This window comes from Neoarius graeffei, chromosome 15, assembly GCF_027579695.1.
Source record: "Neoarius graeffei isolate fNeoGra1 chromosome 15, fNeoGra1.pri, whole genome shotgun sequence".
Lineage (NCBI taxonomy): Eukaryota > Metazoa > Chordata > Actinopteri > Siluriformes > Ariidae > Neoarius > Neoarius graeffei.
The window spans coordinates 11581852-11609815 of record NC_083583.1 but is presented as its reverse complement, the minus strand read 5'-3'; the positions used below and the strand labels follow the sequence as shown (position 1 = coordinate 11609815).

Below are 27964 nucleotides of genomic sequence, written 5' to 3'. Positions count from 1 at the left end.
GATCAGACACGATCTGGATTGAATACGTGGACGCTGGCGGATTCCCGTTTCCCGGCGTTTCCAGGCGGTTTAATGTAAATGGACAGTGCATCCGCGAAGAAAACGAGACAGATACGGTCTAATGTAAACTTGGCCTGAGCCAAAACTCGGCCCGATCTCCAAAATAGTCGCACGAGTGAAAATCGTGTCAAAATCGGGCCAAAAATCGCACAGTGTATGCCCAGCTTAACACAATGCACATTTCTGTTATACATTTTCTAGATGTAGCTTTGTGCTATCACTTAGCACCAATACTGCACTACTTAATGTATGAAAAATTTATACTGTGACAACACTAGAATGTTTAGCTTATTCCAATCTTCTCTTACAGCTGGGTGGAGGAAGAATTTTTGAGAGAGAGAGAGAGAGAGAGAGAGGCATACGCTCAGTGTGCTAAGGAATGCAGGAAAACAGAATCATGTGAAAAGCAGGATGCTCACTGGAATTCAAGGGGGGCTTTTTTCAACACTCCTAAAACAGGATTGTGGTCTCGGGCAAACGAAGTAGACTGAAAAAAGCCCATATTATATTTTACGTTCCAAGTTTTTTTGAGTTTTTACAGGAATATTTGAAGTGTGAGAGTAGTAAACGAGAGGCTTGAAAGTTTAAATCCAGGCCTGTTTAAGCTCCACTGCCCTCTGGCAATAACAAGTATCACTCTTCTGGTGCTTTTAAGAGTGCTCTCTCTCTCTCTCTCTCTCTCTCTCTCGTCTTCTGTGCCATCTTACAGCCCTTCAATAGGCAGCCATCATAAACAACATCATGTCTCTGTAAACAGTGCACTTATGGCACTTTAAAACGACCGCTGCTGGGAGAAAGTAGCCAAAACCAGACACAGTAAATGCGCTACTGTCCGGATATCCCTGTCATTTCTTTACGCATAAACACAATTGGCTAGGAATGTGAAATAACATAGTTGAATCTGATTGCAGGCGTAGGAAAAGTTTCGAGTGTCCTCCGAGCATTACTGAGCCTTGTAACTGAGACAAGCCTAATTACAGGATCCCTGTAGCGCAGCAACCAAAACATAAAGACGGTCTTTCACTTGAATAATAATGCATTAAGATGCTGAGTATTGATTTTTTTTTTACCCTGAACCATTTATATGATACACAAAAGCATGTATCCTATTACCTCCGAATCGGAATATCTTTTGAGGAATACTAAGTAGAGAGAGCAAGATGAAATGGAAAGGAATAAGAGTACCAGAAGAAGGTCGGTTAGTTAAAAAAAAAAAGCTCTCTGTGTTCTTTTAACCTAGTAATGATGTACCCATTGTGCACTTTTAAATACTGCTCATTACTATTCAAATATCTGAACTATAATTATCTACTGGATATGAAATACAGTTGTTCATGGATCCCAACACAACGAACATCTCACTATGGAAAAATTTCACGTTGGCGTTTCTGAAGAGGATGTTTAGTATGCTTTCACGTTTTTTTTTTTTTACTAAAAAGCTACAGCAAAGACAAACTAGATAGATCATGTGACTAAAGTCACAGTCAGTGCGTTTACATGCACATAGAGAAAATCTAATTTCTGCCGTAGCTCGACTGAAATCGAAGTTCTAAATGCCATGGAAACATCTTAGCTCGGCTGAAATCGAACTGAACTGGATTTCTCGTAATCGAGCTAAGCGACCTAGATTATGCGATTGTAGCCGAGCTACTTAGTGCATGTAAACCCTATCGAGCTACGTAGTCGAGCTACTTACTTCAGCATTGCCCCTTCCGGAAGTGACGAGTGACGAGACCACAAGCGGGAAACACAACAGCCTCGGTCGGCATGACAACAGTAGTAGTAGCGAGCAGCAGAAGAGGTCAGGAGGAACAACATCTCTCGATGTTGCTGTCGTCGTTCTTCTTGTGAACACGGAACTGATAACTTTGTTTATACTCTTGAATAGCTCTTCTTCATGACGACAACCGGAAGTGTACCAACACGATGGGGCGTGTAGCGCCACCTGTGGCTCGGGTGCACAATGTACCTCACACAATAGCTCGATTTCCTTGTGTGCATGTAGGATTGGATTTCTCTGGCACCCCTGCTGGGACCCTTAGCTCGATTACCGACAGTAGCTCGATTTGGATGTGCATGTAAACGCACTGACTGATTTGTGCTAGTGCTTACAAACTGGGATGTCTGGTCACCATACCCTATAGATCTGGAATGGTAAGAGATAGAGAATGACGCTTAGTGAGGGAAAAAAAAACCCTGTTTTTTATGGATCATTCCAGTTTGGTGATCCAGATCAGCACCAAAAGTCATAGCAACTTAATTCAGCCCAGAGGTATTCTTCATGTGAAATTTGGTGATTACTGGTTGAAAACGGAGGGAGAAATAGCATCATAAAAAACAATAATAAAGTAGAAAGATCCTGAGTGAGAGTAACAATTTGCGCCAGTGCCGCGAGCGCAAATTAAAAACTTCCTCATTGCCAGTTTGGCTATGGTCACACTACAGCTTGCGATGCTTTGTGATGAGTTATCAATGAAAATGAGGCGTTTGGTGGCGATGCTTCCCCAAACTTCGGGAAAGATTCCCAAACCCATCTGCGAGTATTTGCTGCTTAGTTTGCCGACAAAAACATCGCCACCAAATTTCAATCCATGCCCTGAAATTTTTCGTGACATTTTTAGCCACTCATGAGGCGGAGACGTGCCAAAAAACAACTCGCGAAGCTTGGAGAAAATTCGCCATGCATCACATGATTGGTGGTGATGCTACCAATTTTTCATCGCCAAGTATTCGCCTTACCCCAAAAAAGGCCAAGTTTAAATGCACCCTTATTCCACACACACAAAATCGGTACAGGAGTTCCTCAGGGTCTTGGTGTAAGCCGGTCAGAGATGCTGTCTCACCTGCTAAAGCCTTGATGCGTGAGCGCTCGAACAGGCGGGCCGAGCTGTTCTCGTTGTCCCACTCCTCATCCCAGCGATTGTTGACAGTATCCTGGTACTGCTGCTGGATGTCCATGTGGTCATATTCAGCGGCTACTGTCGTCATCCTGACCTCTCACCTTTTGTCTTTTTCACCGATCACACTTCCTCATGGGCGGCTTCCTCTGAAGCCCTGCAAAGAGGAAAGAAGGAAGGAAAATAGTTTATATCTATATATAGATCACATGAGCATGACACAAATCTAGATACTTGATGCAAGCAGGAATGAAATCCAACCAGTTTGGACTTATGGGTAAAACGTTCCGACTACTGCATACACAGCTGGAAAAAGACACAATAGTTCCCTCTGAAATGTGGTCATTGTGATACATGTTTATTTCTGTAATATCTCACAAAATATCAGGCCATTCTGTGGCTGGGAAGTTATTAAATTTGAAGGGATTCCCGAGCAAATAATGTGCATGAAATCGCTCGCTTCGTGCTGTCAAGCAGACAGAGGAAGTCCGTGTGTGTGTGTGCGCATGCACAGGTTTACCTTTGACCGTGCACTGACAGTTCCATCATTCAGTGCGTTTACATGCACATCCAAATCGAGCTACTGTCGGTAATCGAGCTAAGGGTCCCAGCAGGGGTGCCAGAGAAATCCAATCCTACATGCACACAAGGGAATCGAGCTATTGTGTGAGGTACATTGTGCACCCGAGCCACAGGTGGCGCTACATGCCCCATCGTGTTGGTACATTTCCGGTTGTCGTCATGAAGAAGAGCTATTCAAGAGTGTAAACAAAGTTATCAGTTCCGTGTTCACAAGAAGAACGACGACGAGGACAGCAACATATATTTATTCAACTCCTTAAGCTGAATGAGCATGAACTCTATCTCCTCATTGCTCCAGAAGTGCACGTTTCTACTACTGTTGTCATGCCGACCAAGGCTGTTGTGTTTCCCGCTTGTGGTCTCGTCACTCGTCACTTCCGGAAGGGGCAGTGCTGAAGTAAGTAGCTCGACTACATAGCTCGATAGGGTTTACATGCACTAAGTAGCTCGGCTACAATCGCATAATCTAGGTCGCGTAGCTCGATTACGAGAAATCCAGTTCGGTTCGATTTCAGCCGAGCTAAGGTGTTTCCATGGCATTTAGAACTTCGATTTCAGTCGAGCTACGGCAGAAATTCGATTTTCTCTATGTGCATGTAAACGCACTGATACTGTTGCTAAACGAACAGCTGATCACACAGAGGTGCTCGCTGAGCGCCGATATTTATTAGTTTGGTCCTGCGTTTCCTTTCTTTTGTATATAACATAACGTCTTTTCCTCTCGTTTTCCGTTCCTGTAGTCGGTCTTTCACGTTTCATTCGCACACTCACGTCCTCGATTTTTCTCTCCTGTTTCAAATTTGTATCCCACAATGCCTTGCGTGAACAAGGAAAGCCCACCACATGATGCATGACGTAGTATCTTGAATTGGGTCATGGTGAAGCAGGAAAAAATAGCAGAGAATTTCAGGCCACGTGGCCCTAAATTCATTAATTGTTCCATTAAAAAAAAACTAATAAAATTGGAAATCTGTGATTCGAATTCAGTAGCTTTCGGTCCACTAAACAAAAATAATTGGGTGTCGGGGAAAATTCTTTTTATGACCTACACTTGAAAAAATCTGAAAGGCAGTCTAGCTTTAAAATTCAGTTACGGAAGTTAAATGAGTTCCCAGGTTGTCATGCATTCGTCTACCTAAATGCAAATGGGAGCAGAGTGGCACTTGGTTACTGTTGCCACCATAGTGCTTCAGGGTTCCTGTTTTAATCCTGAACTTGTGTTACTGTCTGTCCTCATAGGTTTCCTCCAGGTTCTCTGGTTTCCCATATAAAAACATGTCGATAGGTGGAATGGCTACTCTACATTGTCTCTCGATGTGAATGGGTGTGTGTATGGTGTCCTGATATCCCATCCGGGAATTTATTCCTGACTTGAGCCTAGCGTTCCCAGGATAAGCTTCGGATCCACCTCAACCCTGTCCAGTAGAACGCAAATACTGAAAATGAATGAAGGTATAAACCCCAGGGTGAATTTACACTCAATACATCGTGTGTTCCATTTTATATCCAAGTTCGACACAAGTCTGCTTTCATTTTCACAAAAAGATTACTGTTTGCAGAAAGGCTGCGTCCTCCTGTGGATAAAGTTGCATATGAGGCTCTGTGTTACGAGACTCGAGCTTTAGGAGACATACCGCCCTCCTCTGGCCAACTCTAGAACAGCATCAATCCTGCTGTATGGCGAATCCTCGGCTAAGTGCGGTAATCAGTGTGTTTTATCTATTTAAGTGACAGCATGCTGACGCTAACAATAGCTCCTTCTTCCTCTCAATCCTTTCTCCGTTTAACTGAAATCAGCACTCTCTCTTCGGCATGCACGAGTGCATATCAGTCTGACAAGCTCAGCGAATGCCTTCTGTGTGTATTGTGTGTTGTGTGAAGGCCTGTCGTCAGCACTATGTCGAGAGTTGGAGACCTATTACCCAGCATGTGTGTGAGGCCTTGCTGCAAAAGTGCCAGACACAACGAACACACAAAACAAACAAAATAGGCGTCTTTTCATGGTGGGAATGCAGGCCTTCCCTCAATGCCTGGCTTGTGGCATTGCTGGCTTCAAACTCCATTTAAAACCTAATTGCTACCATAAGGCTTGAGTTGAGCAAAAAAATAATGTGTTTCAGCCCTGTGGGATTTTTTTTTTCTCCCCCTTTGCTTTCAGTATGAACCTCCCACACACCACTGGGATGGATCAGTGCTCAGCGGTCTGACTAGTTCTGCATGTGAAACGCTTGATTAGCATCTCATTGCAGGTTGTCCACAACTCTTGCAATTAGGTTGGATGAGCCTGTTATTGACACCCTCCTGTCTCCGTTTCTCCATACCGGCCCCTTCTGCGTTTGACTAAGAGCGTTTGCTGTGTGTCTGAGACTCTGAAGGCGGTGCAGTTGGCTAAATATAACCGCGCTGCCGCTGGGCCTGGTTTTTAACATGTATAGGTTGCAGTGGTTCAAGTGGGCACAGGCACAAAAGCACACAATCTGGCAGCAAAACGGATAAACACACAGGTGGCATGAGAACCCAAACACGCCATTTATACACTGAAGCAGCAGTGTGAAGAGACCACACATACACCCACATACAACTGCAGACATATGCGTGCAGTCGGCTTTCGGAACTTGGCTGATATTTCACCTTCGAGGCACAATTCGCAGTTTAATCACACCCGCAACATAACTCCGGGGCAAAGAGCGGAGAAAAATTACACGCAAATAAAAACAGGAGAAAAGCACAGCAAAAGAAAAGTCAGAACTGCAAGAGATAAAAGTGAATAGTTCCTAATAAAGCAATGGGAAAACTCTCTCAATTCCGTCTCATCTCATTATCTGTAGCCGCTTTATCCTGTTCTACAGGGTTGCAGGCAAGCTGGAGCCTATCCCAGCTGACTACGGGTGAAAGGCGGGGTACACCCTGGACAAGTCGCCAGGTCATCACAGGGCTGACACATAGACAACCATTCACACCTACGGTCAATTTAGAGTCACCAGTTAACCTAACCTGCATGTCTTTGGACTGTGGGGGAAACCGGAGCACCCGGAGGAAACCCACGCGGACACGGGGAGAACATGCAAACTCCGCACAGAAAGGCCCTCGCCAGCCACGGGGCTCGAACCCGGACCTTCTTGCTGTGAGGCGACAGCGCTAACCACTACACCACCGTGCCGCCCTCTCTCAATTCCATGTTCATCTAAATGTTTCTGCAATTTGCCCAAGCACTGCCTTTATAATATTTACCTTCACCAGCTTTGTTGGAGGAGGTTATGTTTTCAGCTCTATTTGTTTGTCTGTTCCCAATTTAACTCAAAAAGCAGTGAATGGCTTTTGATGAAATTTGTAGGAAAGGTGAGCCATGGGCCAAGAAACAATTGATTTAGATTTTGATGCCAACCCAGGTATGTACAGTATGCAGATCCAGGATTTTTTGTCCGCTCCCAACCTAACTCAAAAAGTAGTGAACGGATTTGGATGAAATTTGGTGGACAGCTTTAGTATTATCCTAGGTTCAAGGGACAACATCAAAATCAAGAGATTTTGATTTTGATGTTGATAATTTGCGGCTTGGCAGAGGAACCAAGGCAGTTGTGCCTCATGCTCTGCATGTCAAAGGTAGGACTTTCTTTAAGTTTTATAGAATACATTTAAGATTTATCATTTATATTTGAGATTATAAATAGAGGTGTATATATTTAAGATTTTCCATCCATCCATCCATCCTGTAACCACTTATTCTGTTCAGGGTCGCGAGCAAGCTGGAGCCTATCCCAGCTGGCGAGAGGCGGGGTACACCCTGGACAAGTTGCCAGTTCATTGCAGGGCTGACACATAGAAAAAAAACAACCATTCACACTTACAGCCACCAGTTAACCTAACCTGCATGTCTTTGGACTGTGGGGGAAACCGGAGCACCTGGAGGAAACCCATGCAGACACGGGGAGAACATGCAAACTCCATACAGAAAGGCCCTCGCCGGCCACTGGGCTTGAACCCAGAACCTTCTTGCTGTGAGGTGACAGTTCTAATCACTACACCACCATGCCACCTATTTCAGAGTTTATTCTTATTCATTCATTTATTTATTTATAGCTAGTGCCCCGGCGGCACGGTGGTGTAGTGGTTAGCGCTGTCGCCTCACAGCAAGAAGGTCTGGGTTCGAGCCCCGTGGCCGGCGAGGGCCTTTCTGTGTGGAGTTTGCATGTTCTGTCCGTGTGGGTTTCCTCCGGGTGCTCCAGTTTCCCCCACAGTCCAAAGACATGCAGGTTAGGTTAACTGGTGACTCTAAATTGACCGTGAGTGTGAATGGCTGTCTATGTGTCAGCCCTGTGATGACCTGGCGACTTGTCCAGGGTGTACCCCGCCTTTCGCCCGTAGTCAGCTGGGATAGGCTCCAGCTTGCCTGCGACCCTGTAGAACAGGATAAAGTGGCCACAGATAATGAGATGAGATTTTTCAAGTTCTGCTGCAGGAACCCAACCCTACCTCTTTACACTGACCTCAGCAGCCCATGGCATAAACCCACCGGACCTTTGGTTCAGGTGAGATAAAAATTTAAATTTCTCACATTTCTTAGTATCAAAAGGCACACATACATTACTTAAATCAACACATACACCAACTTTCAAACACCATACCACTCATAGTTTTCAAGTTCTGCTCCGGAAACAAAACCTACCCCGAAGACTAACCCGAGAGACTAAGTCTGAAATTGTTTCCATGGAAACATGAAAATTTTAAATTTCTCACATTTCTTAGTATGAAAAGGCACATCTACATCACCTTGTTAGCATGTATACCAAGTTTCAAATCCGTATCATGAAGAGTTTTGGATATATGCTCTGGAAACGAACACTGCTCTTAGAAGCTCAGTTAAAATCTATTTTTTATGTAAAAAATTTGAAAAATACTTTTTTTCAAAAATCCAAAATAGCAAAAGGCAGCAGTTCACATGTTTCTTGATATGTATACAAAGTTTCATGAAGATATCTTCAGTAGTTTTAAAGATGTGGCCTGGAAACAAAAACATGACTGGACGGACGGACAGACAGAACCCAGTTCTATGTCCCCCGCCAAACTTGGTTTGGGCGGGGGATAAAAAAGGAATTAGCTTCCAGGACTAGCTATTTGTTATGCATCACGTTCAACCAGAAGGTGGCGCTGTGTTCTTTTCCTGCCGAACAGAAACATGATGTTCTCTGAACTAGTCATGGGAATTCATCTTCAGTTCAGTGAATCAAATCATTTGGCTCAGCATCCCAACGAGTTCCCAGTCGGCTCCCAAACGGCCCATTAAATGATTCATAAAATGGTGCTCTCCCTTCTAGTGAACAAAATAAACATTGTGCTTTGTAATATCAATTTAATCTGAGACACATTTCACCGTTCACAAAAACAGCTGGGATCTTGAAAAGGTTTCAGTGGAAGCATACTGATGAAAGTACACTGAAATAAACGAATCCGCTCTCAACATCCAACTAAAAGAGTCGACTCATTTGCAAATGACACATCAGTGCTCTTTTTTTGACGTCCTCAAAATGTTCGAAAAATGTTTTAACAGAGACGTTAAAAATGTATACGACCAATACGGGGCCACTGAATGTCCTCTCAATGCTGTATATGGAAATGCCAGAACATTCTGGTCCTCATCTCATCTCATCTCATTATCTGTAGCCGCTTTATCCTGTTCTACAGGGTCGCAGGCAAGCTGGAGCCTATCCCAGCTGACTACGGGCGAAAGGCGGGGTACACCCTGGACAAGTCGCCAGGTCATCACAGGGCTGACACATAGACACAGACAACCATTCACACTCACATTCACACCTACGGTCAATTTAGAGTCACCAGTTAACCTAACCTGCATGTCTTTGGACTGTGGGGGAAACCGGAGCACCCGGAGGAAACCCACGCGGACACGGGGAGAACATGCAAACTCCACACAGAAAGGCCCTTGCCGGCAACGGGGCTCGAACCCGGACCTTCTTGCTGTGAGGCGACAGCGCTAACCACTACACCACCGTGCCGCCCCATTCTGGTCCTATAATCAAGTATTTGTATGAAGCCCAAAACTGCACATCTGGAAAAAAAAAAAATTATGAAAACGTTTCTTATATGTTATATTTTATTTACCTTGTATTTACTTAATTCTGCTCGTCACAAGCACAAACTAGCCAGCTAATGTTAGCTGTTTACTGAACCACAATGATGACATCACATCAGGATCACCTGATTTATGCTGCACTGTGATGAAGAAATTAGAAAGCTCAAAAGCCAGTAAACAAGAGCCTCTAAAACCATAAGAGGTTCGGTTCTCAGGGTGGAGACTCGCAGGATATCAATACGCTCATAAGCTGAGGAAATCTACCCTCCGTCCACAAAAACATCATCGCATCGATTTTGTTTTTCTTTCCAGATACCATAAGTCATGTGAACGCCTGACAGCCGGCCAAGTGCACTGCAATGTCTCGTGTATTGATCGATGAAGCTGTACTGCATCCTCAGTAAGAAAAAAAAACATCCTCGTGAATCCTGATTTGCGAAACATGGTGATGTATTCACATAACAATTAAGATGCACTCTGATAAACAAGGATGTATAAGGACAAGTGCATTTCTGTTAGTCATCAGAAGCTGCTCAGTCTGCAGCAATGGGAGTAATGTGGGATATCAAGGAGCACTGGTAATGCGTTTGCATCAGCCGGTTTCCTGTTACAGGATATGAGACTCGGATCATTCTGTGCATGCATGCCAGCTCGATAGCGCTTTCCTCCATCATCTCAGGGCGGTGTGGTACCAAGAAAAAATGGTGAATGGTGCTACAATTATCCTCAATTTATCACTTGTTCCTTTACCTATTCTTAGCTGATCATCATCACCATCATTTCCCCCCCCCACGCCCTCTTTTTCTTTCGCTCCATCTCTGAAAGACCATTACCGGCTCCTCCTTTCTCTGCTCCATCACCACTAATTCCATTAGCTCTAAAAGAAAAGACAAAAGGATTTTGTATTATGATAATGATCGATTATTATTCCAGCGTCAAATCAGTCCTGCAGACCAAGCTCTGTGATTAAGCGCCATTTTACATCCGCATGCCTCACAAACCAAGCTTTGTTTTTGGTCTGACATCACATTTTATCTTTTGACGGTTTAATGGTGCAGCTTAGGAGGTCTTTCGGTTTTAAGCCGAGTTCCCGTCTGGTGTGAGACGCAGCCGTGCTTTTAGCAAATGGCTCCCTACTGATCAAATTAAGGAAGCATGACTCCTCAAGCGTGATGGGCTGATTCTGTTGCAACAACTCCAATAGGGTTGCCAGATTGAGCGATTAAAATGTGTAGTCATTTCATTGTGATTCTAAACCGAAGAACTGGATCGTGTCGAGAATGTGTTAGTCTATTAGTGCGCTCTCTTATGTAAGGAATAAAATGTGTTGTTATGGGAAAAGAATCTTCACGAAACTGAACTTCAGTGTGGTAACAGTTACAGTACCTCAGAAACATGTTGTTGATTATTCGAAGTGTTTTATCTTTCTTATAACACAGCACTTTGCCAATAATTTTTTTTTCATTAAAACTGACATCGTGAAATGACAACAATTTCTATCTGTTTATTGTTACAGCTAGTTCCCGTTATCACTTGTATTAGAGTAGCTATAAACAGTCACCTCCTCACCCTCACTTTTTTGTCTTTCTACAAAACAAAACACAACAAAACTAGAAGGTAATTCAGCAGAGGGTATTCCTCCACCAAGCCACATATTATCAACATCAAATTCAAAATCACTTGAACCCAGGATAATACTAAAGCTGCCCACCAAATTTCATCCAAATCCATTCATGACTTCTTGAGTTGCGTTGGGAAAAGCCAAAAAAACCCAAAAACAAATCCTGGATCCACGTACATATCCGGATTCGCATCAAAATATAATCAATTGTTCTTTGGTCCATGGCTTACCTTTCTTCCAAATTTCATCAAAATCCGTTTACTACTTTTTGAGTTACGTTGGGAAAAGACAAAAAAACGAATACTGGATCTGCTTACATATCGGGATCCTGGATCCTCATCCATATCCGGATTTGCACCATAAATGTAACCAATTGTTCTTTCACCCCGGGTCACATTTCCTCCAAATTTCATCCAAATCTGTTCACTACTTTTTGAGTTACGTTGGGAACAGACAAAAAAAATCCTGGATCAACATACATATCCAGATCCTGGATCCATATACATATCCAGATTTGCATCAAAATGTAATCAGTTGTTTTTTGACCCATGACCCACCTTTTCTCCAAATTTCATCCAAATCTGTTCACTACTTTTTCAGCTATGTTGGGGAAAAGACAAACAAATGGCGAGGGAAACATAACCTCCTCGAACAAAATTGGTGGAGGTAACAAAAAGCACATTATTATGTTTCAGAGAAACCAGAAAGTGAAGATTCTCCTATGGTGAAAAACTTAAGTTCGACACTTTTGACTCCTTACATAAAACATTAATATAAACCTATAATTTGACTGAAAGCTAGAACTACACTACTACCATAGCTGCTGTTATAGAAAAATTAATCACCTACTGACCAATGAGATATTGTGGTTAGGCGTATCAGACGCTCGCTGGCCGTGCTGAGAAAATTGTCCATGCAGACGCTCATCTAAGTTTCCAGATCTGTCATTGCTTAACTCTTGAATATTTTCTATCGTGAATACGATCATTAAAAAGCTTCTCTGCTTTCCAAAGAAATGTATCTGGTTAAGATCTGTTCAGTACTTTGGGAGTAACGGCAGCTTGAAGTCGGTACAACAGAGTAAAAACTCTGCTCGCGTGACGTCGGGAAACTACCGGTGATTTTCTTTTTGAGTCACGGGAAAGCGGTCAGGCTCTCTCTCTCTCTCTCCTGATCGGTTTCTGACTGGATTACTCATCAATATCAATCAGATAACTTTTATAAGGTTGTTCTCTCACTCTCACTGTTTCTGATGAAGGAGTCAGCAAAATTTTCCGTCTGCTAGTTTTGATGTTCTGATTCACAGGAGACTTTGAAGTGAGTTTTCATAGCTTTACCTACTTATTTTTTTTCAAATCAAACTGATTCATGTAAATAAATAACCATTTTAGAATATAACTGGAGTTGTTGTGATGAAAAATATTGAGATCTTAGTGGTCGGAATGAGATTTTAAAAACCGGAAATCAGAAACGCGAGTGTCGATTTCAGTTGAGTTAATGTGAATTGTTTATTGGATGTGGATCAGACTGTTTTTTCGAGGTTCGCCTTGAAAGCTGTGAATATTAATCGAAATAATCATTTATATTCTTTCATATAAACACTAGTAGGCCCTACTTTTGAGAAATACAAAGGCCTACAGAGCACAAAGATGCGATTAGAAATAATCTTTCATTACTTTTTTATTGTGTGTACAGATTTAATGGTTTTACCTAATTAGCAAATTAATACTAATGAAATACTAATTTGCATAACTGTTTTTTTGCTAATTTTTTAAACTTTGTATTCAGTATACAACCATCTACGTATGTGCTGCCAATTTCCATGTAAATTTCTTGAAAAATAGAAACGTTATTAAGAAAAAACATTTGATCTCATTGGTTAAAGAGGCGGGGCGGCACGGTGGTGTAGTGGTTAGCGCTGTCGCCTCACAGCAAGAAGGTCCGGGTTCGAGCCCCGTGGCCGGCGAGGGCCTTTCTGTACGGAGTTTGCATGTTCTCCCCGTGTCCGCGTGGGTTTCCTCCGGGTGCTCCGGTTTCCCCCACAGTCCAAAGACATGCAGGTTAGGTTAACTGGTGACTCTAAATTGAGCGTAGGTGTGAATGTGAGTGTGAATGGTTGTCTGTGTCTATGTGTCAGCCCTGTGATGACCTGGCGACTTGTCCAGGGTGTACCCCGCCTTTCGCCCGTAGTCAGCTGGGATAGGCTCCAGCTTGCCTGCGACCCTGTAGAAGGATAAAGCGACTAGAGATAATGAGATGAGATGAGGTTAATGAGGCCCATTTTGGACCATGTGACCCTCAGACAGAATATTACAGCAGTTTAATAAAAATTAAGCCGCTTCTTCAATCTTTGATTTGTAATATCTTAAGAACGGATAAACGCATTTTAATTCTGTAAAAAGTATGTTGTTCTGCATTAAATTCTGAATTCAATGAGAGCCGTTTCAAGCAATTTGGATTTTAACTTGATATGCTTACTGTGGTATAATATTAAAATGGATATTGCTGCTAATGGACATTTGTCCCTAAGTGAACTCTGAAAGGCAGACTATCGACACTGCTTTGTTTGTGTACACATTTACATCAACATCGTAAAGCTTGTGCGTTCAGAGCCGTGCTGAGAAAGCCGCTGATTAACTGTCTTATTGCGGAAACGATGGATCGATTTATGGAGAGACAGAAAGACCAATGGACCAGCAGATATCTTGCAGATAAGCAGTTCACTCGTTACTGCACTCTTTACAGGCACTATAGTAGATCTCTGACTATTTCCTCTCTGTCAGTCTCCTGTCTCTCTCTCTCTCGCTCTCTAATCCAGGAAAGAAAAGCTGGCTAATGCTATTACTCCAACAAATGGCCTGGTGTTTTTTTCCCCCTCTTCAAGAAGAAAAAACAAGCCTGGAGTGGCCATTATGAAACAGGAAACCCAAGTCTATGATTTCATGTAAACTTGGCTGAAATGACTGTAGGATCAAAACCCCCCCTGATTGGACCAGAGCAAAGTCAAGAACCAATAATGACTGATCATATCTTATATCGATGAAATAAAAGAAGGTTTACATTTTGCCTAAATACATTTACTTTTTTTTTTTTGTCTTGTTTCCTGAACACATCCAGGCCATGTGTTTGGTCACCAGAAGGGGGCGCTCTTGTATGGTTTTACTTCATCCCATTGCGTCTGGAACACCTTGAACATGTGTTCATCACTGAGAGGAGAATTGTATCTCGGATGTCAGGTGTATATCGTTCGCAGTATTTATTGGATGACAGATCATATGTTTTTAAAAAATGGTGAAGTGTTTCCAAAGCACCAACACCCTTTACTGAGGACTCCACCAATCCATCCACAGCTGTCTCACTGGAACGTAACACAGCTCTCATTGCACTCAGATGTTGGTTCCACCCTACTGGCTCAGTCACACATGTTCACACACGTACGCACTCAGATGAAATGTCTCATCTCATCTCATTATCTCTAGCCGCTTTATCCTTCTACAGGGTCGCAGGCAAGCTGGAGCCTATCCCAGCTGACTACGGGCGAAAGGCGGGGTACACCCTGGACAAGTCGCCAGGTCATCACAGGGCTGACACATAGACACAGACAACCATTCACACTCACATTCACACCTACGGTCAATTTAGAGTCACCAGTTAACCTAACCTGCATGTCTTTGGACTGTGGGGGAAACCGGAGCACCCACCGTGCTGCCCCAGATGAAATGTCTATACACCAAAATCACAACATTCCGTGTGTTTAAAAGGGAAACTGACGCAGCACAATATTCAGGTTAATTATAAAATCTCATGATGACTTGCGGGAGTTTCACTTACCCAATGGTTACGTGTGGATGCCAATAAAATAGACAGGAATAAATGCGAAATAAATCCGTAAAAAAAAAAGACATGATCTTGATGAGTTTAATCTTTTTTTTTATAAATAGATTTTGAACATCATAGCAGTCGAAAGTGAAAAAAAAATTACTGAGAAATCATACTCAGCTAAAAATATTGATTCATTCTTTCATGTCATCTTCAGGAACTGCTTTATACCCTGGTCAGGTTTGCAGTGGATCCGGAACCAAACCCAGGAACACTGGGTGCAAGGCAGAAGAATTCACCCCTAATGGGACGGCAGTCCATCACAAGGCTGTATGCACACACACATTCACATGCTCATTCACATCTCAAGTCATCAATCCACCTGTTTGTATGCATTTAGGAGATGGGAGTAAAGCAAAGAACCTGGAGGAAACCCATAGAAACGTGAAGAGAACATGGGAAAGTCAACAGGACCCTGAACTCAGGATACTCAGATGTAAGGTTCCACTGCACCCAAAGGTATAGATAATGTAGCCTGGGCCCGCCCATCCTAAGCGTGACGCAACACGAGGGCCTGTTGCGAGCTTAGTCTGGCCAGGCAGGCTATCTACAGCTCTTCCAAGCTCCCGAAAAATCGGGAACCAATCAACTTTGAGCATCTCCAACGGCCCTGGGTAGAGGCGTGTTCAAGGCACTGACGTAGTAGAACTGTGACCGGAAGCCATAGATTGTTTACAGAATCTATGCCGGAAGCGCTTCATTCACTAGAAACATTACGAACATGGAGCAAGTTCTCATTGAAAACGGAGCAAAGAGCAGCCCTGGAGGTATTTATTGAAAGGAAGGACGTTTTCGCCTTGCTCCCGACCGGCTTCGGTAAGAGTTTAATCTACCAGTTAGCCCCGTCACGTCACATACGTCAGAGGAAAGAGTGATGTGATTGGTTTAAGCTTCGTCACAGCCTTTTCTGGCTTCGACCAGTAGCAAACTGAGGCATTTCAGGGAGGCGGGTCAACCATGCGCTTTGGGAAACCGTTGGGCTTAATATCTTGGCCAGACCAATAGCTCGTAGAGCTTTGCAGTCACGTTAGCCAGACTATAGATAATGTGTCAAAATTGTAATTTAAAGTGGAAGTACGTATCTACCCACCAATGAACAAGGATAAGTCAAAACGTTGATCACCTGTGAGCTTTTGTTCTGTGATTGCAAATATTTGCTTTTGGTCCATTTTTTATAATTTTTTTTTTTCCTGAAGATGTATCCTTTCCTGTTGTGTTCTCCATTACTGCATTCTGCTTCCTCTCCAGACTAACGACATGCCCACTGATATCAACATGGTTCACGCTGGAAAAACCAGCTATAGTCCACTTGCATGTGACGTCACAGCCGATCCAGATTGTAAACAGATGCCATCTTGTCGGTCAAACGCCATATTTCCGCCATTGCAATTTACCGACACTGACTTTCGTTGTTTTCCGCCCAAATCTGCAAATATTACCGTGCCACAATGCTGTAGAGTTGTATGGCATATAAATGCCACAACAGGAGAGGTCAGAAATCGGGAAGAAAGTTTCATAGGCTGCCACGGGACCCTGACAGGCGTGCAAAATGGATTGCTGCTATCAGGTATACCATATATACAGTAATAGTGATAGACTACTGGTACTTGATCTAACTGATAATATAAAATATTCAACCATAATCGGCTGGTCAGTGCTATACTAGATACTACTGATATATCTAGTATCAGTACTAGTACTCAATACTTAAGTGACTTACCCGTCCAATGAGGATTGTTATTTTCTTGTTTACAAGATGCCACATCCGAGGGCGGCTGACAAATCCTGAATTTCTGTAAAGATAACTGTCCGGAGATTTATAAGCACGCAGTGCTTCACCACTGAACAGCGAGGGAAAGTTAATGAGGTAATTATACATGTCTGGGTATTCCACCTCTGGCAGTTCAATATCCACTGACACGGTTGTGAAAACTACGTCCGGTAATCGATAAGGGTCACTAATCTGTAGGTCGTTTATTTTAGACATATATCTAGTTATCTGTTCATTAGAAAAATGAGCCGTGTAGTCCGTCGGTTGAAATTGATCCATTTTGTATACGAGTGCAACAATATTCAGCTGTGTTGTTGACCGACAAGATGGCGGCTGTTTACATTCCAGCCGGGATTCGGTCTCGTGACTTCAAGAGCTCCATATTTTGGCTCCAGTTGGGAACCAACTTTTCAGGTTCTGAACCAATTTATTTTTGGTCGAAATGCTCTGAACGGTTCAAAATTTGGTGTGTGAACCAGAACGGAACCTGTTCCCTGTTGGTGGAAAACGGATATCAGTGTATCACTCGACTTGTCACATAAAACTCCACTTAAACCGTAGGTGCTAAAGAAGGCAACTGGACTTGCTTGAAAATCCTTGATGTTTCACCTCTCATCCGAAAGGCTTCTTCAGTTCTGTCTGACTACTGGGGAGTTTCAGGTATTGCTGGGTATGACGTCGCATCCGCTTCATTAGTTATTCAAAACTTTAGCTGGTGGTCTACCAAAGCTCAGTTGACAAAGTGTTTGTACGGAGAAGGTGCATTGCTTGCATGAAAAATGCCTTACGCTTGCATTGTTTTAGGTTGTTCGAATCGATCAAACCGTGAAACTGATAAAAGTTTCTTCAGGGTTCCCTGTGAACTAATAAAAAAGGGTGAACGAACACAGGATTTCACAAAAAGTCGTTGAGAAAGGTGGTTTTGAACCTCTCAGTGAAATCGAAGTGGGCCGAGTTGAAGCATGCTCGAGTTTGCAGTGATCACTTGGTGAAAGGTTTGTATTTCCCTCTCAGCTATGGCCTTAGTGTTTTCCAAGTACTTTTCTTGTTATGCGTCATTATTTTATGGTACAGTACTTTATTTAGTCACGAAGCACTAAAGTCCCCAGCTGTTTCTTTGTTTCCTCCTGACAAAGTCCATATGCATGAAGGTCATGACAAAATTCTTCCCCAGCCGTACAGTTACAATGCACCGTGATCACTTCTCCGGCTTGTTTAACTAAGATCCAGGTCTTTAAAGGGGTTTCTGATGATCTTTGTGAATGATTTACCTGAGCGATAAGAGCCAACACAAGCCAACTGTTGTTTGTTTACACTTAAACTTGCAGCACTTCGTTGTAAAGACACAAACGAAAAGCTTAAAAAAAAACCAAACACACTTACATGGGCAAAAACAATCCAGGATTCATTCTACAGTGACTTGATAGCGAGGTCCTTTACCCAGCCACATACAAAAAAGTTGTAAGCCTCCATACTCTTCCACGCTTCCATCTGTTTTGCGGTGTAGAAGGACGTCTGCAACACCAGATAGTTCGAGATGTCAGGGAACTCGACTGAAGGGTAGCCTTCAAGATCGTATGACAAATCCTTCTTTCCCAGACTGTAGGGGTCGATTCCATTACACATAGCGATCTAGATTATGAGCATACTCTGATAAGTTATCGCTAGTTGTTTGCACTACGGCAGCCGTTTATACCACCAGCTATTTCACATCCGGTAAAACGGCTAAGAAAAGTCACATGACTGAAACCCAGCAATTTATCCCCTCGTGGATCAAAAGCAACCCTAAGGAGAGCTGTTGAGGTCACATGGGTCATTGACACTCTCAGGCATCCTGTAGGTTGTTAGGGTCACTGGAGGCCAGGTGTGAATGGTGTTAGCAGCCTAGAGGGTCCTTGGCACACTTCCAAGAAAACTGAATACACATCCACACCAAGGCCCTGTCCACACGGCAATGGATTCAGGTGAATCCGATAAAATTGTTTATCGTTTCGGCCTGGTGTCCACATGGCACCGGCGTTTTGGGTGCCCCAAAACGAAATCTTTTGAGAACGGGTTCCAGAGTGGAAAGATCTGGCAACGGCGCCGTTGCGAAGTCGTCTGGATGAGTAGAACGGATTTGTTTACGATTACATCACAACCACATGTGCTTCACGCCGGGTAGAAGTGTAACGAACTCGATGCGAGTTGTCAACAAATCCTATAACTTGGTTCATGAAACACGCTTACAAAATATTTTCACTGTGAATATTTATTGTGTAATGGTGCAAAGTGAGAGAGAGAGAGAGAGAGAGAGAGAGAGTGAGAGAGAGAGAATAGCCCTTAGGGCAGAGTCAATCCCGCCAGCAAAAATAGGGAAAAAAAAGGAGCGATCTCACCTCTTCAAATGTTGGTTTAAGTCCTACAATACATTCCTCAAAAAGGACATAGAAGAACAAATTAATCCATCAACGTGTAGCATTCAATTTATTCCATACCATTAAAGACGCCACCTTCCGCGTAGAATCATACGTCATCCTCGCCGCCATATTGGATGGGTCAAAGCGGAGAATAAAGATGCCTTATTCATGTGCTGCGTTTAACTGTACCAACAGGTTTACCATCCAAACGAGATCACATGGGATTACCTTTCACAGGTGAGACTGGAAAAATACTTTTCATTGTATTTGGTCATTATAATGTAATTTTATGAACAGATTTTTCTGACTTTGTGGCTAATATGAAGTCTCGCGCATAATAGTTTATGCGCATGCGTCCTTCTTCTATTGTTCTGGTGTCTCCGAAGGGACCGTCTTACAGCGCCCCTAGAGGTGTGGCATGTGTATTGCATCGTTTTCAGCAAGCGTTGCGTTGCCATATGTACCTGATATTTTACTGATCCGTTGCCCATGTGGACGCAATATTTTTTTTAATAACATCTCGTTGCCGTCGTGTGGATGTAGCCCAAGGCTACATTTACATTACGTCGAATCAGCGGATCATCAGATTAACGTTCTTAAAACGATTTGCGTTTACACTAAAACCGTTAGCCGTGCACACAGCAACACCAATACAAGGATACGCTCGGCTCCGCAGGCATCCTGCGCTCCAAATCACTCCGCCCTGAACAGCGAGTGCCCTCTGGAGGGTGCGCACTTCGGCCCTGCGCAGCTCACACAGCGCGCGAGTGAAGTGCACAAGCCACGATTCGGGACTGAGCCGCTGTGTGTGTGATCCCAGCGCATATCACTTACTACTTGCAAGTGGAAGGATGGCAAGCCTAAAGACAATCATAACTACACAATGGGCAGTATTTGCATCAGTATTTGCAGTATTTTCATACTTTTATACTCTTTAATGAAAGGTGATACAAGGCGGAAGTCCGCGCCGTTTTTCAGCAGTCGCGTCACATGACCAACGCCAGCGAATCAGGAAGGTGGATGTCACAGTGACGTTGTCCAATGAGGACGCCAGCTAGAGCTCAGCACAGCGTATTCACGTATCTCAATGTTTACACAGCACCGGACCAGATACGATCTAGATTGAATACGTGGACGCTGGCGGATTCCCGTTTCCCGGCTTTTCCAGGTGGTTTAATGTAAACGGACAGTGCATCCGCGAAGAAAATGAGACAGATACGGTCTAATGTAAACGTAGCCCAAGACTCAGCTGACTTCAGTCACTACGTTTACATGCACATAGAGAGAATCGAATTTCTGCCGTTGCTCGACTGAAATCGAAGTTCAAAATGCCATGTATACACCTTAATTCGGCTGAAATTGAACCGAACTTGATTTCTCGGAATCGAGCTACACGACCTAGTTTATGCGATTTCTGCCGAGCTATTTTGCGCATGTATACCCTATCGAGCTAGTTGTCGAGCTACTTCCGGAAGTGACGAGTGACGAGACCACAAGCGGGAAACACAACGGCCTCGGTCGGCATGACAACGAATCATGACAACGGCATGAATCTTTTCTTTTTGTGGCATTGTTTGCACTGTTAAAATTTAGCTCACTTACTGTATCACCAAATACATCTGTACAGCTGTTGCATAGCTGTGAATTGTGTACATAAACAAGTCATTGTATTTGTGTGTGTGTATATATATATACTATCAGCTGGATAGTACAGTGGTAATGCTCACTGACTACGACGCAGGAGATCGGGGTTCGAATCCCGGTCGGGGCAAAACATCATCCAGTAAGGGTCCTTAGGCAAAACCCCTCATGATATATCAGCCTACCTCAGGAATGAGTGAAAAAATAACTGATAGAGTCATACCGGCTCAGACGTCGCCCGCGTCAACAAGGTCTGCGTCAGTTGCTAGGGAACCAGGGCAAACTGATGAGAAATGGGCTACTGGAACAAGACATCGATGGACGAGGACAGAAAATACGGATTTGCTGGAATGCTACTATACAAGCAATCCCAGAGAGAGGGGATACATGCAGAGAATGTGGGACCATTGGATACTTCGAAACCCACAATCAAGGCTAACAAAGAAACAGCTATTAGCCCAGTGTTCCAACATCCATAATCGAAATCTGCTATCACAACTAGAGATTAATGAAATACAACAACGATGCTACGGCAAGGGGGAGCCAGGAAGACAGGTCAGCGGGGAGATGTCATCATCCCCACAACCAGAGATTGGGTACCAAGCCCCAACAGCTAACAGCCTCAACACAAGAGCTGCTGACCTGAGAAGGAAGATCGTGACCCAACTGGAAACCTGGAGCCCCCGACAAATACCGAAGCTGAGTTGCCAAGTACCTTCAGAAGATCTACTAGTAGATGTGAATGCTGCTCTGAAGACAATCTCCACAAGAACCATCACTGAGACCAACAAGCTGATACACAGTACAGCAACAGTAATCATGGAGATGCTTGGACACAAGGTGGGCTCGGGACATAACAAACAGTATCCACCATGGAAGAGACGATTAGAGGCCAAGATAAAGGCAGCAAGGAGAGAAGTTAGCCAGCTAGCTGAACTACAGAAAGGGAACATGGTGAATAAAGGGGCGCCCAGGAAGTACAACTCACTCTCCATACCAGAGGCACTCGAAACTGCCAAACAGCGACTAACAGCTCTGGCCACCCGGTTGAGGAGATACACCAAGGAAGGAGAGGCCAGGAGAATAAACAAGCTGTTCTCCACTGAACCAGCCAAGGTGTACTCTCAATGGCAGGGGAACAACAACCGGTCAGACCCACCAAGAGCTGAGGTGGAAAAATACTGGAAAGACATATGGGAAAGAAAGGCATCACACAACACCGATGCCCAATGGTTAGTGGACCTAAGAGCTGACCACAGCAACCTCCCAGAACAAGAACCAGTAACCATCTCAATGGCAGACGTCCAAGAAAGAGTGTCAAAGATGAAGAGCTGGACAGCACCAGGCCCCGATATGATCCATACGTACTGGCTGAAGAAGCTAACTGCACTCCATGAACGCCTAGCAGCACAGATGAACCAGCTGCTGAGGGATGGAACCCACCCAGAATGGCTAACCCAAGGCAGGACAGTCCTAATCATGAAGGACCCCCAGAAGGGACCCATCCCATCCAACTACCGGCCAATTACCTGTCTCTGCACAACATGGAAGGCCCTGTCAGGCATCATTGCGGCAAAAATGAGTAAGCATGTGGCTCAATACATGAGCGAGGCACAGAAAGGAATTGGCAGTAACACCAGAGGAGCCAAGCACCAGCTACTGGCTGATAGAACAGTCGCCCGAGACTGTAAGAAGAGACAGACCAACCTGTGCACTGCCTGGATTGACTACAAGAAAGCCTACGACTCAATGCCACACACATGGATACTGGAATGTCTGGAACTGTATAAGATCAACAGGAACCTAAGGACCTTCATACAGAACTCAATGGAAATGTGGAAGACAACCCTAGAGGCCAACTCAAAACCCATTGCCCAAGTCAACATCAAGTGCGGCATATACCAAGGAGATGCGCTATCACCACTGCTGTTCTGCATAGGCCTGAACCCCCTCAGTCAGATCATCACGAAGAGCGGCTACGGGTACCGATTCCGTAGTGGGGCAACAATCAGCCACCTGCTCTACATGGATGACATCAAGCTGTATGCCAGGAATGAGCGAGAAATAGACTCGCTGATCCACACCACCCGGATCTACAGCGATGACATAGGGATGTCATTCGGATTGGACAAGTGTGGCCGGATGGTCTCAAAGAGAGGCAAGATGATCCGGACTGAAGGGATTGACCTACCAGAGGGCAACATAGGTGATATCCAAGACAGCTACAAGTACCTTGGCATCCCACAGGCTAATGGAAACCATGAAGAGGCCACAAGGAAGTCAACCACAGCCAAATACCTCCAGAGAGTAAGGCAGGTCCTGAAAAGTCAGCTGAATGGTAAAAACAAGGTCCGAGCCATCAACATGTACGCACTACCAGTCATCAGATACCCCGCTGGTATCATAAACTGGCCAAAGGAGGAGATAGAAGCCACAGATATCAAGACTAGAAAGCTCCTCACCATGCATGGAGGGTTCCACCCCAAGTCCAGCACCCTGAGACTATACACTAAGCGGAAAGAGGGAGGCCGAGGGCTAGTGAGCGTCAAGACCACGGTCCAGGATGAAACATCGAAAATCCGAGAATACATCAGAAAGATGGCCCCAAAGGATGAACTGCTAAGTGAATGTCTCAGGCAGCAGAACCCTGATGAGGGTGCAGAGGAGGAGGAGGAACAGACAGCCTGGAGAGACAAACCCCTACATGGCATGTACCACCGTCAGATAGAGGAAGTGGCTGATATCAAGAAATCCTACCAGTGGCTGGATAATGCAGGACTGACAGACAGCACAGAGGCACTAATCATGGCAGCACAAGAACAGGCCATAAGCACAAGAGCCATAGAGGCCAGGATCTACCAGAGTAGATCAGACCCAAGATGCAGACTGTGCAAAGAAGCCCCTGAAACAGTCCAGCACATAGTAGCAGGGTGTAAGATGCTAGCTGGATCAGCGTACATGGAGAGGCACAACCAAGTGGCTGGGATAGTATACAGGAACATCTGCAACCAGTATGGAATAGAAATACCCAAGTCCCAATGGGCCATACCACAGAAGGTGGCTGAGAACAACAGGGCCAAGATTCTGTGGGACTTCAGCTTCCAGACTGACAAACAGATCCTGGCTAACCAACCGGACATAGTGGTGGTGGACAAAGAGCAGAAGAGGGTGGTGGTGATAGATGTGGCGATCCCAGCTGACGCCAACATCAGGAAGAAGGAACATGAGAAACTTGAGAAGTATCAAGGGTTGAAAGAGCAGCTGGAACGGATGTGGAAGGTCAAGGGTTGCGTGGTCCCCGTGGTAGTGGGGGCACTTGGGGCAGTAACCCCCAAACTGGGAGAGTGGCTCCAGCAAATCCCAGGAACAACATCTGAAGCCTCAGTCCAGAAGAGCGCAGTCCTAGGAACATCGAAGATACTGCGCAGAACCCTCAAACTCCCAGGCCTCTGGTAGAGGACCCGAGCTTGAGGATGACATGGATACCACCCCCCCCGCCGGGGGTGAGAAGGAGATTTTTTTATATATATATATATATATATATATATATATATATATATATATATATATATATATATATATGTCCAACATCTGAAGAATGTCAATAAAAACAAAACAACTGAACTTTTTGTGTGTTTATTAAGACATAAGTTAAATTGTAAGCAAAAAAAATATTTTTTTGTAAGCAAAAAATGGACTTTAGAAAAATATTATTGTGCAAAATAAGTTTTCTTACAAAACAGTGGTCTGCGCCGGACAGTTTGTAGCCATAGTCTGTTAGAGCAAGACTAACCGCTTGAACACGGAACCTAGTGTTGCCAGATTGGGGGTTTTAAGTGCATTTTAGCGGATTTGAACATGTTTTGGGCTGGAAAACGTCAGCAGTATCTGGCAACACTATAGCTCTTCTTCATGACTACAACCGGAAGTGTACCAACACGATGGGGCGTGTAGCACCACGTGTGGCTCGGGTGCACAATGCACCTTTCACAATAGCCCGATTTTACTTGTGCATGTAGGATTGGATTTCTCTGGCACCCCTGCTGGGACCCTTTGCTCGATTACCAACAGCAGCTCGATTTGGACGTGCATGTAAACGTAGTCAATGACTCACATGATGGCAGAGAGAGCCAACGACCCACAGATCACCCTAATGACCCTCAAGGCTGCTAACACCATTCACACCCGGCCTCCAGCAACCCTAACACTTAGGATGACTGAGAGGGTCAACGGCCCATGTGACCTCATGTAACGACTCTCCTTAGGGTTGCTTTTGGTCCACTAGAGGATAAATACCTGGAACTCCGCACTAGTCAGACAGAACTGAAGAAGCCTTGCGGATGAGAGATGAAACGTCTTCAAGGAATTCAAGCAAGTCCAGTTGCCTTCTTTCGCAACTACGCTTTACGATGATCTGGATGACTGAGAAGCTTCACAGACATAAAGCTCCACTTCCTAGTCCTAACCGGTTACTACGGTAGTGTTAGCGTCATCATAAGTGGACAAGGCAAATGATTCTCTTCAGAAATCTAGCTTTTGGCTTAAAACATGAACGCTCATCAGACGAAGATGAAGGGAAGCCGATTTTACCAGAAGCACCTTTAAAAGAAAGGTACGGATCCACGAGAGCTAACTAGCCAGCTAGCCAGTGTGCTATAAAGTGGGTGTGACTTCTACAGAACCCATTTTCATTGCCGGAGCAAAATTAAACAGAACATTTGGCCATACTGTGTCCAAAATTGTGTCGCTTACGCGATTTTAATTTCTTGTTTATAGAGCTGTTGTATAAAAGCAATCTCACACTCGAGGTCATGCTGAATATCAGCACAGCTGTGATTCAGTCACAGGCTGAAGGCCGTGCTAATATTCAGGACAACAGCACTGGCTGTCATGTGATCTTGCTTAAACGGGATTGGCTGCATGAGAGAAGAAGAGACCACCGAGATTAGGAACGAGTAAGGAGTAGGGTTTTTTCCTTCTTCTTGGAAATATAATGAAATAAGAGTTTTTAGTTTTATAAGTGTAAAAACTGAAATAATAATTATCTATAGTAACGAAATGCAATTACTCAAGTATCCCGCCCCCCGGGGTGGCACGGTGGTGTAGTGGTTAGCGCTGTCACCTCACAGCAAGAAGGTCCGGGTTCGAGCCCCGTGGCCGGCGAGGGCCTTTCTGTGCGGAGTTTGCATGTTCTCCCCGTGTCCGCGTGGGTTTCCTCCGGGTGCTCTGGTTTCCCCCACAGTCCAAAGACATGCAGGTTAGGTTAACTGGTGACTCTAAATTGACCGTAGGTGTGAATGTGAGTGTGAATGGTTGTCTGTGTCTATGTGTCAGCCCTGTGATGACCTGGCGACTTGTCCAGGGTGTACCCCGCCTTTCGCCCGTAGTCAGCTGGGATAGGCTCCAGCTTGCCTGCGACCCTGCAGAACAGGATAAAGCGGCTAGAGATAATGAGATGAGATGAGATGAGATCCCGCCCCCCCAGTTAAGGTATGTGAAACTCACTTAAGCAGCAGACCTATTTATTTATTTATTTATGAGATTTAGTGCCCTAAAACTATACACTAAGAGGATTTGTAGTATTTATCGTGCAGCATTTAATATGTAACCCTGTATATCACACCGTCGTACTGCTTTTCCTCTCACTTGCCCTTCGGTAACAGTTTGCGCCCAGATCTGTGGCGTCACCATGACACTCCGCATCCATAGAAACCTTTTCAATAACAGAGAAAGACACCGAAGCAGTGCATGAAAAATGAGCTTCACACTGTAGACAGCACTTTGTCTTTTTTCACTCTGGGGTCAAACTCTGTGTGTGTTAATGTGCCACGGCCATGGAGACTGTCGGGTGAATAAAGTGGCATGGCTGCCAGTTATGGTGAAATGGGCGTGGCCTTTGCATACACTACGAATCGAAAGTTTGAGAAGGTAACAAGAGTGTCGAAAGTTTTATCAGGAATACTGAAAGAAATTGAAAATATAAAATAGATTTGATTGGTTACATACCTTTCTTAGTCACTCTGTAACTGAACATGTAGTTTCACAGGGTTCATGTCTTTGTTGTTGTTATTATTATTATTTAACAGTTATTCACCAAAGGCGAAGTGAATATCGGTGAATAATAACCAAGATGAAGTCAAGGTTATTATTGAAATAATATTAGCTGGCATTGAGTGGTATATCAGGTATATTCCATTCAGCTAGCATGATACTGAACGAGTCAAAGATGAGTAGCTGAATGGAATATATCTGATAGACCACAAAAAAAAGCCCCAGCCATTATTATTATTATTATCCATCCATCCATTATCTCTAGCTGCTTATCCTGTCCTACAGGGTCGCAGGCAAGCTCGAACCTATCCCAGCTGACTACGGGCGAAAGGCGGGGTACACCCTGGACAAGTCGCCAGGTCATCACAGGGCTGACACATAGACACAGACAGCCATTCACACTCACATTCACACCTACGGTCAATTTAGAGTCACCAGTTAACCTAACCTGCATGTCTTTGGACTGTGGGGGAAACCGGAGCACCCGGAGGAAACCCACGCGGACATGGGGAGAACATGCAAACTCCGCACAGAAAGGCCCTCGCCGGCCACGGGGCTCGAACCCGGACCTTCTTGCTGTGAGGCGACAGCGCTAACCACTACACCACCGTGCCGCCCGCCTCAAAAATTTGAATGAGAAATTCAAAGGGATGTGGATTCCATGAACTATTTCACAAATTTTCAATATTCACACCACCCGAGACACAGCGCGCGCACACAGCCTTCTTCTTTGAACTTTTTGTGCTCAGTCCAAATCTGCATTGCAGTTGGTGCATTTTTAGAGAATTTTCTCATAAATGCACGCTGCAGTCTTGTTCGACTGTGTTCAAGCGTACTCAAAACGCCTTTTCTTTTCCAGTGAATAGCATTTCTATACCTAAAAAGATAAAAACAAAAAACATTAAACATAAAATTTTGACCTGTTTCCACACATGCTGTTAAAATTTGAGGTCAATTGAACGAGAATTGACAAAG

The 27964-nt window shown here is 44.2% G+C and overlaps 1 protein-coding gene across 1 annotated transcript in view; it reads right to left on the bottom strand.

Annotated features, from left to right (window-relative positions):
- sptbn1 (spectrin, beta, non-erythrocytic 1) overlaps nucleotides 1–27964 on the bottom strand; it is a 237292-nt gene that overhangs the window by 147419 nt on the left and 61909 nt on the right. The window contains exon 2 of the mRNA XM_060940853.1: nucleotides 2904–3114. Coding sequence (XP_060796836.1) covers nucleotides 2904–3048 — 145 coding nt within the window. The 5' untranslated portion in view covers nucleotides 3049–3114. The remainder of the gene's footprint in view (nucleotides 1–2903; nucleotides 3115–27964) is intronic.